At 46.9% G+C, this 15231-nt stretch overlaps 1 protein-coding gene across 1 annotated transcript; it reads left to right on the top strand.

The window, feature by feature from the left end:
• Positions 1-3362: 3362 nt before the first annotated feature.
• On the top strand, positions 3363-5062 carry LOC308347113 (thiol S-methyltransferase TMT1A-like; the record flags this gene model as incomplete). Its single annotated transcript, XM_080810260.1, has 2 exons — positions 3363-3420; positions 4509-5062. The coding sequence occupies 2 exons, from the start codon at positions 3363-3365 to the stop codon at positions 5060-5062; spliced, it is 612 nt and encodes a 203-aa protein (XP_080666386.1).
• Positions 5063-15231: the final 10169 nt, after the last annotated feature.

Here is a 15231-nt window from a genome sequence, read left to right as displayed (position 1 = left end):
GTATCCAGCCCTCAGCCTCCCATCCCCTCCCTGAAACATTCCTGGCAGTTCCAGCCCTGCCCGCCCGTCTCCTCCGGTCTCTGCAGCTACCAGCCAACACCATGGGCCCACTCTGTGCCAGGCCGCACACAAACACCCTCGGTAGGGCTTCCTGGGAGCTCACATTCCTGCCTGCAGGGTGCACGGCACAGAGGGTCATCTCAACTCCGTCTGCTGCCCCTGCCTCAAGGAGACCCCTTAAGGCATTCAGGACAGAATGTTTTTTTTTTTTTTTAAGATTTTATTTATTTATCTGACACAGAAAGACAATGAGAGAGGGAACACAAGCAGGGGGAGTGGGAGAGGGAGAAGCAGGCTTTCTGCTGAGCAGGGAGCCTGATATGGGGCTCGATCCCAGGACCCTAGGATCATGTCCTGAGCTGTAGACACTTAACAATGGAGCCACGCTGGTGCCCCTGGACAGAATCTTCTAACAGGATAATCCTCAACGTTTTCCCTAGTCATCCTCTTCCTGCCCAGAGGCTCACCCCTATCTCTGCAGCGTTCTGTCACACACACACACACACACACACACACACACACACACACTCCCTGGCCCTCCGGCTCCCAGCCTGGCTTCCAACCATGCCCTCTGGACCCCAGTGAGGAACCAGCAAGCAGCCGGGCCTCACGAAGACAGGGTGGTCTTACAGCCCCTGCAGGGGGAACAGGCTGCTCCCCTCCAGGAGCCCGGGGGGGGGGGGTGGTGGGGGCGGGGGGGGGGGGTAGTCTTTGCCTCCCTGCTACACTTTAGAGCCATGACTCATGTCCATCCCCTGAAAACACAGCCTCTGATTCCTCAAGAAAAACAAAAGACAGGATCTGTTTTCGGTACCTTAGATGTTTGTAATCATAACAAAAAGCATTTCACATTTCCGCATAGAATGTAGTACTCTTTTTATGCCAAATAATGAAAGACAAGAAAGCGACATAAAGGACAGCCAGCAGGCTGCTCTCCTGAACACAGGAACCCGTAAGCAAAAGACAAACGATGCAGCAGGAAAGTGGTGAACAGACAGAGATAGCAAGTCCTTCCAGAGTGCTTACTCCGCAGGTGCCGGGCCTGTCTGCAGGCACACCGCCTCTGTGAGCCCGGGCGGCTCCCACCACAACTCCTTGGCACAGCGTGATCATCCCCATCCTAAGAAAGGAGACAGAGGCACAACACAGTTGAGTAAATGCCCAAGGTCACACAGCGAAGATGTGGAAAATCCAGGATTTGAATTCTGGCAGTTTGAGCCACTAGATTGCTTACAAAAAAAGAAAAGGAAAGAAAATCAAATAGCAAACATGGAAAAAAAAAATGCTCAACATCACTCAAAGGAATACAACAAGCGGCGCCTGGGTGCCCCAGTCAGTTAAGCGTCCGACTCTTGCTTTCAGCTCAGGTCATAATCTCAGGGTTGTGGGATCGAGCACCCCACCCCCCACTGCATCACATCGGGCTTGGTGCTCAGCAGAGAGTTGGCTTGAGGATTCTCTCTCTCCCTCTCCTCCTCCCTTGACTGCATGTTGTCACTCTCTCTCTCGCTTTCTCTCTCAAATAAATAAGTAAATCTTAAAAAAAAAAACAACAAGAAACAATGAAAGGCCCTTGTCCCTTGTCACCTGTCACACTGGTAGCTACAGAGCTTGCTAACTGATGGCGAGCATGTGGGTCTTGTCCCTTGTTCATGGGATCGTCCACTGGCACATCCTCTTTGGAGGGCTGGTAGGCATCACTCTCAAAATTAAAGTCATTTGCCCTTCCTTCAATAAACAAGACAAACGAAATGAATATACTTGTTCTTGACTAAGTACTTCACTGCCCGGAACTTATCCCACAGATGCTCTCACCCAAAGAGCACACATGTGGTCTCTGCTGCCATCCTTTTCCATAGATGAAAACCAAGCAGTGACACAAATGCCCATTAGTGGAAGGAGATTAAATGGATTAAGTTACATACATTCAGGACATCTGGGTGGCTTGGTTGGTTAAGCATCTACCTTCAGTTCAGGTCATGATCCCGGGGTCCTGGGATTGAGTCCCATATCGGGCTCCCTATTCAGCAGAGAGGCTGCTTCTCCCTCTCCCTCTGCCTGCCACTCCCTCTGCTTGTGTTCTCTCCCTGTCAAATAAATAAATAAAATCTTTTTTTAAAAAAAGTTACATACACTCAAGGGGTGCTATTTATTGAAAAAAAGCTAAAATGAAATCCTTTCCAGCTGATTGAGTTTTTGCCTTTACATACTGATTGCACAGATTACTGCTATTTTTTAAAACCCAAAAGGCTAGTGCCATCCAACTATACCACCTTCCCCACCTCCCCCGTGGCTGGTCCCCCGCCAGCCCCACAGTCACCTCTCGACCTCCTGGCCACTCCCTCCCTCTCACTCTGACACCTGGTTCTGGGGGCTCCTCTCCAGCCTGGCGCCCCCACTCTCCACCCAGCGTCTTAGCCTGACCGTTCCTTAACTCCTCAATTCCGGTGACCTTCACACCCATCCTTTTCCTCTTATCTCTGCGCATGGCCACGCTCTAGAACCTCACCTGCCGCATCTCAGGAGTGTCAAACTCTGGTCTCACGCCATGGGGCCAGTCATAACCGTCCCACTCAGCAGACGGGTTCTTCTGCTGTGCCAGCATCCCCAGGCATGAACCCCATTTTTCTATTTTCTCCCCACCTGTTACCCCTGCCCCCGACTTCCTTTCTGGCCTGGGCCCCTCAGTCCTCTCAGCCTCTGAGCTCTTACCCTTCAGCGTCCTCCACCTGGACAAACCCCCAGCCTGGGTCAGGCTCAGTGCTGAACTTCGCTTGAGTTCCAATCCGCACAGCTTCAGCGAACACCGTACCCTCAAGATGCGGTGTCACCACTCGTTCCCAGTCCCCAGGCTCAGCTGCATCCTCCCTGCTCCTGGGCACCTCTCTCTGCCTTTGGTCGACAAGTTTTGCAGTCCCCCTAGTTCCTAAGGCAAAGCTTCTCCACTTTCTCCCTGTGCTTCATCCTACCCCCTACACCTTTGCCTTCAACAACATAACACAGCATTCTTCTTCACTGAGAAAATCAGGCTTTCTGGTAAAAACTCCCTCCCTTCCCTCCTCCACCCAAACTTAGCTCCGCACCCATCTTTCTCTTCCTTCCTCCAGGTTTTAAGGACAGACTCTCTCTCCACCAGGTCACCACCTCCCTCAATACCTCAGAGAGAACATTCCATTCACTGGTCACTACTTCTGAAGACTGTCACCTTCTCTTTCTCCTCTCCCTCTGCCTGCCTTCCCATTTGCATGCACTTCGCTGGGGCTGTGGGGACACCAGCCCCATGTCAGCGGGCAGAGGTTCGAATGGGGCGAGAACGTGGAAACCGCCAGCGCCAGCTACAATTTCTTAGGAAGTTTGGCGGTAAGAGAAAGCAAAGTGGGAAGTTAGCTTGCATGGAAAGCAAGCTACGGGAAAGGATTTTTATAGGGTGGAGAGACTCAAGCGTGCGAGTTGGTGGAGGAAAAGGAGATAGACCATAAGGAGAGAGGTTAAATATGAGGGGGTGGGAGGAGCTCCTTAAGGGCGGGTGGCTTTAAGAGTCCAGGTGGGACCGGCCTTGGCGCAGAGGAGAAACACCTCTGTGTGGCAGGAAGGAGCTAAAGATGGACAAGGATATAGATATTCAGGGGCACCTGGGTGGCTCAGTCGTTAAGCATCTGCTTTCGGCTTGGGTCATAATCCCGGGGTCCTGGGATCGAGCCCTGCATCGGGCTCCCTGCTCAGCAGAAAGCCTGCTTTTTCCTCATTCTCTCTCTCTCTCTCTCTCTCTCTCTCTGTCAAATAAATAAAATCTTTAAAAAAAAAAAGTTATAGATATTCAAAGGTGGACAGAAGAGGCTCGTTCAGAGAAGTTTCTACAGACTGTGAGAATAGCTATTTGTGCTAGACATTTTATAGTGTTGTTCTGTCTACACTGTCTACACCTGGTCACCCTGTGCATGTACTTTCTCTGGTCTCTGTCTGAATGACAATCACTTCCCCTAAAAGAGATCAGCGGTCTCGGGGGAAACCAGGCAACGTTAGGGCAGTGATCTGGTTTCTCTTGGACTGTCACTTCCTAGTCACACGACCTTGTCGCTAACCTGTATGGGGCTCAGCTTCTTCTTCTGTAAAGTGGGAAATTAATAGTGTCTGTCTCATGGGTTCTTTTAAGTAGCAAAGAAGATAATAGTATAATATGTACTTAAAGACTAAAAAACAGGAGTTGTTGCTGATTCTGAAGTTACTGTGATCAAAGGCCATTGGAACATCTGCCGGCCTCTGGGTGACTCCTATCCTCTCTCTTCTGTAAGAATCCAAGGAGTTTAGGACTTGAGACACTGCCTCTCTGATTTGTCCCTCATTTGATGAGTCTGTGGGGTCTAGCATTACCCACGGGGGTGCCACCACCTGCACCCTGCTCCCGTCCTCCACCCCCGAGTTTCTGCGCTCTCCTTCCTGCACACCAGCAATCCTCACCCACCTTCTGGTACATCCATCTCCCACGTTCCTGCTGAACTTTCTGAGCTTGTGGAACTGCATATGCAAAAAATGGTTCCCCCACTTCATGCAGAGGTTCACCGTGATGTACAACGAGCAGATGGCAAGCAAGAAGCGGGAGCTCTTCGGCAACCTGCAGGGCTTTGTGGGTCCCTCCGGGAAGCTGTCCCTGCTGGAGGTGGGCTGTGGCACCGGGGCCGACTTCAAGTTCTACTCGCCCGGATGCCGGGTGACTTGTGTTGACCCCAACCCCAACTTTGAGAAGTTCTTGATCAAGAGCGTTGCAGAGAACGGACATCTGCAGTTGGAGCGCTTCGTGGTGACCTCGGGGGAGAACATGCCGCAGGTGGCCGATGGCTCTGTGGACGTGGTGGTCTGCACCCTGGTCCTGTGCTCCATGGAGAGCCAGGAGCGCCTCCTCCAGGAGGTGCACCAAGTGCTGAGGCCGGTGGGAGAGACCCATCTTCACTGCGTGCTCAATGGGACACCTCTGGGCTTCAGGCACAGCTCCCACAGAGGGTGACCTTAAGCAAGTCCCTTTACTTGCTCCTTTAACCACATATATATTCAGTAAATATTTGGATGGTGTGCCTGGGTGGCTCAGTCAGTTAAGTGTCTGCCTTCTGCTCAGGTCTGATCCCGGGGTCCTGGGATTGAGCCCCACATCAGGCTCCCTGCTCAGCAGAGTCTGCTTCTCCCTCTCCCACTCTGCAGCATGCTCTCGCTCTCTCTCTCTCTAATGAATAAATAAAATCTTTAAAAAAAAAAAAAAAGATTTGGGAAATGTTGACTGTGTGCCACAACCCAGTATGTCTGGGGAGATCACTTCATCTCAGAGAGGTCAGATGACTTGCACAAAGACTCACAGTTCACAGAAATGTCAGATACAACTGAACTTTAGGCACCTTAACCTTGAGGTCAAGAACCAGGCCAGAGATTTCATCATCTCTGGCAACTTTAATCCCGGTGTCTTCTACCTCCCATCATAGAGTTCTGTCTCCTAAAGATGACAACAGTGAACCCACCACAGGGCATGCCAGAACATTGCCCTTCTCCAGCAAATACGGACCCATAAGTACGCAGATAACTGTCTCTATTTATGGCATATGCTCAGTTTCTCCTGTGGGGCTCAGGAATTCTCTGCATGCCATTCTCTGGGCTTTTTCTCTAGTTAGTCATTATTCATTTGTGGAAGAATGAAAAATCACCCTGGGGGGAAAAAAAGGAGGAATTGGGGAAAGTTTCTCTAGAGACATGGCATGACCTTGCCCCTGTGAACACTGTTAATTTTTCAGTGTTTCTTGCTCTGTTGTCTTTAATTTTAAAGGCAATTGATCAGTGCATCCCAACTGTTCAAAAGAATGGAAAGTCAAAGAACATGGAGAGGGAAAATGCAAGTTCTCCCTTACTTCCCTAAATCCCCGCACATATCCCATAGGTCATTACTATTAATAGGTATCATTCCAAACTTTTTTTAAGATTTTTCTTTTTTAAATACCTTCCTAGTATTTGGGAATTTGTCTACCTATCTCAGGTTTACTAACAGTTACTGTTATATTTCAAGTTATATTTCAACCTGTACTTCACTATCAACACACCAAAATTACATAGTTCAATGACCTCCCTCAGCTTTGAGCAGACCTCTACAGCTTTCCTTCCCTAGACTTATCCCCTCTTTCCTCTCCACCCCAACAGTATGTCCATCTCATAGCCCAGGCTTGGTCAATGGGTAACCTCAGTTTCAACCTGTTACTGAGGACTTTCCCCCTTGGGTTCTGTTTCAAAGATCTTTTCTAATTTATAACACAGCTTAGGATCCATTTATCATCACCCATCTATTTGCTACAGATTTTACTAGATTTCTTGCTCTCCACTGTTTCACATTCTCTTTGTCTACCCCTATCGTGAGGTATTTTTGTGTTTTTTCCAATTTAATTTTCATTTGTCTTAACCACCTTCTTTTTTTTTTATTTTATTTATTTATTTGACAGAGAGACACGGTGAGAAGAGAACACAAGCAGGGGGAATGGCAGACGGAGAAGCAGGCTCCCCACTGAGCAGGGAGCCCAGTGCTGGGCTCGATCCCAGGACCCTGGGATCATGACCTGAGCCTAAGGCAGACGCTTAACAACTTGAGCCACCCAGGCACCCCTGTCCTAACCACCTTCTTGAATTGTTTCTTAAGAAATTGTTCATGGAGGGGCGCCTGGGTGGCTCAGTGGGTTAAAGCCTCTGCCTTCGGCTCGGGTCATGATCCCAGGGTCCTGGGATCGAGCCCCGCATCGGGCTCTCTGCTCAGCAGGGAGCCTGCTTTCCCCTCTCTCTCTGCCTGCCTCTCTGCCTACTTGTGATCTCTCTCTGTCAAATATATAAATAAAATAAAAATATTAAAAAAAAAAAAGAAATTGTTCATGGAGACATCCTTGCAAATCTGAAAATGTCTGTCTCCTCCCTCATACTTCAGAATATTTTGACCAAGATTCATAGGTCTGAGTCTTTTCCCCAGGAGTGGTAGGCACTGTTCCACATTCCTGGGGCTTTTCAAGTTGTGATAGTCTAATTCTCTTTCTCTGTCCTTTTCAGGTCACCTGTTTTTGTGGTTTCTTGTTTTTATACCTAGATATTTTTCAGGATTTTCACTTTGTTTTTCTTTTTCTTTCTTTCTTTTTAAGTTCTGAAATTCACCAGGATATGATGAGGTATATAGCTTGTTTTTATTAATCTTGGTAGGCTGATGATCCTGGGATCCACTTCCTCAGAGCAAGGAAAGGACTCAGCCCTGGCCACTCCGCAAAAATTCTGGAAGGAAGCCCCCTAAACCTACTGATGATGGTCGCCCCAGAGAGGATCCACTCTGTTTAACTGAGCTGGGACAGAACTGTTCATACCTGGGGACCCCAAAGAGCCTAGAATCTCCCACCATATTTCAGGCAAGGGAGTCCTGTCTACCCACCACTTGCAGCAGCCTGAAGGGAGGACACCATGGTGAAAATCAGAACCAGTGCCTCCTACTGGGAAAAATGTATGGGAACAAGTAAGGGAGAACTGAATGTGCCCCAACAGAGAGACTTCTATGAGGATTCAATGACACATTGCTAAGAATGATCTGGGAATAAGAGGTTTGGGCAACTAAAAAAGAATCCTGAGTTTAAAATTCAATAGGGGAAAAGAAAAGTAGAACAAGGGCACCTAGGTTGCTCAGTGGGTTGAGGGTCTGCTATCAGCTCAGGTCAAAATCCTTTGATTTCGTTATTTTGCTAGAGTGGCTCACAGAACTAAGGGAAACACTTATGTTTACCAGTTTATTAAAGGATATGATAAAGGATACATACGAACAGCAAGACAGGACAAAGGGCAAAGTCTGGGAAGGTCCTGAGTCCAGGAGCTTCTGTCCCCATAGAGTTGGGGTATGTCACCCTCTCAGTACGTGGATATGTTCATTAACCTGGGAGTTCCCCAAAACTCCTACTATTGGGATTTTATGGAGGCGTCTCATGTAGGCACAATCAATTATTAACTCCATTTCCAGCCCCTCTCCCCTCTCTGGAGGATGGGGGGTTGCTGAAAATTCCAAATTTCTAATCACGGTTTGGTCTGGTGACTGGCCCCCATCCGGGAGCCATCGAGGAGCCCATCCAAAGTTGCCTCAATAGAATAAAAGGTGCTCCTAGTGCTCTTATCACTTAGGAATTTACAAGGGTTTTAAGAGTCCTGTGTCTGGGACAGGTCAAAGACCAAATATTGGAACAAGAGATGCTCCTAATGTTCTTGTCCCTTAGGAATTTACAAGGGTTTTAGGAGTTCTATCCTGGAAACTGGGGGCAGAGACCAATATACACTTTTTTTGGTATTACCTCACAGTTAGTTACGACTTGTTTTTCTTTCTAGCTTCCAGAAGTGTTCTATGATCATCTCCGTTGCTGTTTTCTTTGTCTTATTGATAGCCAGTTCTGCTGTGCCATAACATACGCATTCCTAAAAATCACCACACTATGCAAAAGCATGCAACACAACCACAAGGCTTATGGGGGAAATAGTCGGGTTAGGGACACCGTACTAAGAAACATCATCAGTGACACATTAAAAAAAGATAGAAACCTAATGAAAAGGGTAACACAGTTTTACACCTATTTAACTGTTAAGAAGTTCATAATGACTACCATAAATTAGACATTTTATCCGGCAAGAGGTTAAGTTTGCTTGTGGACATGGGCATCAGATGGGTCAGAGCTTCTCAGTTACTGTGAAGTTACTGTGAGTTACCGTCAGAAGGAGGGTGATCTGAGGTCTAGGGAAGGGTGGTACCGCCTGGTAGGGAGGGCTGGCAGCGGGTACGTGTCAGAGTTGTGTGCATTTTGTGTAATCCTCCGTGAGTCGGTTAGACTGGGTGCTGTTTTCGGCATTCACCCACGTTCCTCACACACAAAATTGTGCGTAAGGAAATGCAAAATTCATGCTATGCACAGATTGACCCATAATATACCAGTCATGTGGAAACCAGCTCTCATTTTCCAAACAACCAACTATATTTGTATCTAAGTAAATTTTTTAAATAAACAAACCTCACTGCAGTCTTATGGGTTTCCAGAAGGAAGCAGAGTTAAATATGTGTGTTCCATCTACCAGTTTTAACTGGAAGCTGTCTTTTTTTTTTTTTTTAATCTAAGTGTCGCCCACAAGTAGCCAGTGGGACTTTGGGACCAAGGACTGGTGATTCTATCTGCATCTCCCCTCTGGTCTGCACAGCATCTGATCTTCATTTGGTGCTCACTTAGGTTCATGAAATGGAGCTGAAATGAAAGGTATTGTGGAACCAGGTCAGGCTTCAAACACAAAATATTTGTGGACATTTATGAAGACAGACTATTTTAAATAGATTCCCATCCAGGAGACACCGGTGACTTCAAGGAACAGAGAGGAGCCAGCTGTTCCAGCTGCAATTTCTCCTGTCCTCAGTGCCTCAGCCCAGGGAGACACATTCTATTTGACACCTGACAAGAGAGCCCCAGAATGTTCTGGAAGAGGCCGCCTTCTCTCAGCCAACATGGCAGCTCCCACACGTGCACTGGCCAGGGATCTTCCCCGTATCTGCATGTACCCTGACCTAGGGAGAGAGCCTGGAGGCACCCCAGCAGCCTCTGTGTGCTGGGGCTCAAGGCCTGCCCTCTGCCAGTCAGACTCCAATAAGAAGACAACAGTCACACGGGGAGTGATGAAGCCACGATGAAGCCGAGTCTCCAAGTGTTGGGAAGACTGCCAACTGGATTCAGCTGCTGCTACAGGAAGGCCTTGTGGCAGGCAGGGTGAAGGCTGTTGTGAGGCCAAGCTTCCACGAAAAGGGAAAAGCCCAGAAAGCAAGCACCTTCCGGGCTCCCTCTGGCGCCCCCTATTGGCAGAAGCTAACAAAGCTGGCCAGCAAAGCCGGTCCCAACCCCACAGCACAAAGGCGAGTATTAAGTGTGAAGGTTGGGCGCTAAGACCCAGTAAAGAAGTCTATCACAGCGGTCAGCTGGGAATCCCATCCACCCCACATCATTTCTCCTGAGTTGACGAAACCAGCCCATTATTTTGGTATTTTCCGCCCGCATCACCCCTCAGCCTTTCAGTGAGAGCCTCAGTGACACAGCCCCTGAAACCATCAGCTGTAGTCATGGGTTGACTTAACTGAGATATCTTGGTGTTGGATTTCTGGCTGAGTTGTACAATAAAAATGTCTTGGTATCTTCCGTTCCTGCCATCATCCCTGATATACAGCGGGTACCCCTGAAATGTTTCTTGACTAAAACCAAATGTATTCACATGTAGGTTAATTAAATCAAGATGCTTTTCTGCCTATTAAAGTATCGGCTATCTTTTGAAATAATAATATGCCAATGTTGTTTGAGTATGGAATTCAGATGAGGTCAACCCCTTAGAAAACAATTACCCGGAATGCCTGTGTGGCTCAGTCAGTTAAACGTCTGCCTAGGTTTCAGCTCAGGTCATGATCTCGGGGTTTCTAGGATGGACCTGAGCCAGGCATCTGACTCCACACTCAGCAGGAGGTCTGCTTCTCTCCCTCCCTCTGCCCCTTCCCCTGCTCATATGCTCTCTCTCTCTCTAAAATAAATAAACCTTAAAAAAAAAGAAAACAATTAGTGAAAAACCGTATCTACGAAGATGTTCATTGTTGTTTATATATTGTTTATATAGCCTGAGAGAGGGAGAGAAGGAAGGAAGCAGCCCACAGATTCTACAATAGGGGAGTAGTTGAGCAAGTTATGAAACAGTCCCTCCTGAGTATAAAATGCCTTCATTTAAAATAAGGGTTATGCAAAGAGTGTTGTAATACAGACAAAAATAGGGGCGCCTGGGTGGCTCAGTGGGTTAAAGCCTCTGCCTTCAGCTCAGGTCATGATCCCAGGGTCCTGGGATCTAGCCCCTCGTCAGGCTCTCTGCTCGGCCCTTCCTCTCTCTCTCTGCCTGCCTCTCTGCCTACTTGCGATCTCTGTCTGTCAAATAAATAAATAAAATCTTAAAAAAAAATACAGACAAAAATATTTGACTTTCAGAGAGAGTGGAAAGAGAGACACCTGGGTTCCAGTCCTAGAAAAGTCATTTTGCACTGTTTCCCTGAGCCTTGATTTCTTTATCTCTAATATCAGAAAAAGAGCTACTTTGCAAGATCACATTAAGGATTAAATGAGACAGAGAAAACAATGTGTGCAGAGCCTGGCATACACTGGTATTTCATAAGTAGTGAATGCTTTTCTTCCTGCCTTCAGTAAACATGCAGGAAGGGAAAGTGTAGCATTTCAGTTCTAATTATATTTAAAAGAAAACTGATGCACTGGAGAAAAACTGAAAAGAAATATGCTAAAGTCCTAAACAATGGTTCTATCCAAGTGGTAAAATTATAGATGATGTTTCTCTTTCAGGTATTAATCACACAGTTTGGCACTTTAAAAAATGGCGAAATATTTATCATTTTTTAAAGACAGGTTTTGGGGGCGCCTGGGTGGCTCAGTGGGTTAAAGCCTCTGCCTTTGACTCAGGTCGTGATCTCAGGGTCCTGGGATCGAGGCCCGCATCAGGCTCTCTGCTCAGCAGGGAGCCTGCTTCCCCCTCTCTCTCTCTCTACCTGCCTCTCTGCCTACTTGTGATCTCTGTCTGTCAAATAAATAAATAAATAAATAAATCTTTAAAAAAATAAATAAAGACAGGTTATGAACAAAACTTTCCAAAGATCAGAAAAAAGTCATAATTTACTGGCCAGCAAAAAAGTTCAACATGCTGCCTGCCTACCTACCTGCCTTTCTTCCTGCGTAGTTCAGTCCCGGTGCTATTAGATGGGGAAAGCAGGCCAGGGTGTGGTGGGGGGTTTTCCTGTCCCAGAACAGAAGGTGGCATCTGCGAACAGTGGCCACAAAGCGAGATCGGTTGTACACACAGAGGAAACTAGAATGAACCACGCAGTACTGATATTGAGATTAAAAGTGAAAGTGTGGACCCGTGGCCTTCAAGATAGATAGATGAAAATACACAGATTTATTTTTTTAAAGATTTTATTTATTTATTTGACAGACAGAGATCACAAGTAGGCAGAGAGGCAGGCAGAGAGAGAGGGAGGGGAAAGCAGGCTCTCTGCTAAACAGAGAGTCTGATGCAGGGCTCGATCCCGGGACCCTGGAATCATGACCTGAGCCAAAGGCAGAGGCTTTAACCCACTGAGCCACCCAGGCACCCCAAAAATACAAAAATTTAAACCATGTCTGTGTATATACATATACACATACATAGATGTACATATATTCCCTAACTCTCTCCACTGATGATGTTTGAGATTCTTTAAAATATTACATTTACTCGATATATATTTCCATTAAAAGACTCTTTCTTCGACATTGTCCACTACCTGAACAGGTTTTAGAATCACTGGTCTGGAACGTTGGTCTAGAATGTTGGAGCTTAAAGGCAACCCTCTTTCCTGTCTTAAGGGTTTAAAAATCACTGACAAGATTTCAAAAGCTATCAGCCCAGATCGTGGTTTCCAAATACCATTCCTCCCAAAAGGAACTAAAGTTCCTTGGAGAAATGGCTAATTCCAGTGCTGGCTGGCAAGGATATCATAAGATGAGTCCGGATCTTTTGTTCCAGAAAGTTCCCCTCAAGAACAGAGGAGATATAGCAAAAGAACACTAAAGCTGGCTTGAAGAAGCTTTTGTCCACTGACAAAACCGGGACTATCTGAGCATCAAAATAAATGAACAAAATAGGAATCCCTGAATCTATACTAATAAATATAAATAGATGAATAAATCTATTTATTTATTATGAAGAAGAGAAACAATTTTTTTTCCATACAGAAGATTCTAAGTGACAGATGTAGAAGCAATCACGGATTCGGAAGACATCATAGTCATAATTAAGCCAGAAACATCAACAATGCTAGAACGAGCAGGAGGTTTGGTGAGGCTCGGGACATGTACACAGTCTCAAAGTATCTCTGCACAATGCCATTTTAATTACAAAGGGGGAAAAAATAATTTACAGTGGAGGAAGCTGGAAGATACCATCTGAACCCAGTCGTCAAGTGAACGGCACCAGAAATGGGACAAGTTGCAATCTCATAGCACGTGATGGGATGCGGTCATTTCTGTGATATTCCTGCCAAAAATGCAGAACCCAAGTCTAAACACGATGAGACAGCAGACAAGCCAGAACCAAGGGACATTCTACGAAATCACTGGCTTATCATCCTCAGAAGTGCCAAGGTCATGAAAATCAAAACTGAGGAGCTGTTCCAGGCTGAAGGGGACCAAGAAGATTGACAACTAGCTCATGATTCTGAATGGGGTCCTTTTGCTATAAAGGACATTATTGGGCAACTGGTAAAACTTGAATGGGGTCTCAGAGTTAGATGGCAATAATGTATCCATTGTAATCTCCTAGTTTTGATGGCTATCTTATGGCTAAGAGAGAGAGACTGTCCTTGTTTGTAGAAGATACACATGAAAGTATTTGGGGGTAAGGAATCATCAGATCAGCAACTAACTCTCAAATGGTCAGAAAAAATAAATTCTTGGTACTGTTCTTACCACTTTTCCATACATTAGAGATGATTCAAAAGAAAGTAAATCCAGAAAGTTCATTTCAGCTGTGGCTAAAAGTTGTGACTCTGTCTTTATCTCACTAAAAACAAAGACTGTAGCCAGTTTGGTCGGCCAAACCCGTTCATCCTGATGGTCTGGAACAGGCTGCCAGGCGTGGGCTGGGCAAACAGTTCTCTGTCCAGAGGATCAGACTGGAGGCTGGGTGGGGGAGGGCTGGAATGGCAGCTTGAGCCGTGGTTTACACAAGGAACCTCAGCACCGAGCATTTGGGAGGACATTAGAAGCTATGGCCTCTAGGGCTTGGGACAGGAGGAGAAGCAAGCCAGGTTTCTTCCCACACCCCACTAGGACTAAGCTCATCCTATTGGGCCCCTAAGCCCCAGGGAAGAGAAGGGGAGAGGGTAAGGGAGAGAGAGGAGAGAATATAACCTTTGATTTCTGGTATTGTCACACCGTTGACACATCGGTATGTATTTAATCCATAAAGTCATCAAATTCTGTTGTCCTTGGACCTCCATGCCATTTCCCTGGGCTGTGTCCCCAGCAGGAGCAGGCAGGGGCCCTGCTGGGCGGTAGCCCAAGGAGCCAGGAGAGCGCTGTTGAAAGCAGGTAGTCTAGCTGCTAGTCACTGAGGGTTTACGAGGTTTGTTTATTTCCACCCAGCAAAATTGCTGCTTCATTTTTTTTTGCATATTTTAACAGGTTTGGTATCTTCCCCAAAATAGTTCTGCAAATTTCATAAATGGGAAAGAAAGAAACCTTTGTCAATGCCTCCTCGGTGCACATGTGAGCTGCTTTAAGACCAGAGCCAATGGAAAGACAACTCTCTGCACTTTTTCCACTCCCTCCCAGTCCCCAGCAAGGGCTGGTCCACAGCAGGTGCTCAGTGAATGATTCTTTTTCTGCCTATGTTTCAGTTGACTTTCTTCATGTCAGGGTGGCAGGGATAAGTCAAATCACTATACCACTTCCCTCCATTCTTCCACCTGTAAAGGCTGTCTGAGGCACCTCATCTTAAATCCCACCACCTATGTGAATGCCTAGCATGATGTGTTTATAGTTACTGAGACATGGATAAGCCATAGTTAGCTGCCCTAAGAAAGCTAAGAACCCTAGGTTCTGGCTGTCAGAGATAAGAAGCCAGGCATCGTGGGATACAAATAGTGTGTATGTGGGCGGGGGGGGGGGGGGATACAAATAGTGTAGCTAAAATGTTGATTACTGCAAGGCACGGAGACCCTCCTCCCCACCGTGGCCCACCCGCATGGGGCGCTGTCCATTGTCCTGAATGGCAAGTTGGCAGCAACAAGGAAGGATCGATCCCCTCAGAGTCAGGAGTATAGGAGTGAGAGCTGAAAGTAGGGTTTCCCCATCTTAGATACTTGCCAAAGCCTGGAGAAAGCTCATCGGGGCCCTGATTGGAAACTGCTAGAATCTAGATAAAGAAGAAAGGCTCTCAGGGAACCAGGATGGGGCTCTAGATTTAGCAAGATGGATTTGGAAGCTCTGAGGTAGGTGAGGGTGTCCTCAGGCTGGGTTCAGCCCCAGGGCTAGAGGTCCTGTAGCAGCAGCTGCAAAAGCAGTCTCCATGAACACAATG

Source organism: Martes martes (assembly GCF_963455335.1).
Source record: "Martes martes genome assembly, chromosome: 8".
Lineage (NCBI taxonomy): Eukaryota > Metazoa > Chordata > Mammalia > Carnivora > Mustelidae > Martes > Martes martes.
This window is presented reverse-complemented; position numbering and strand designations above follow the sequence as displayed.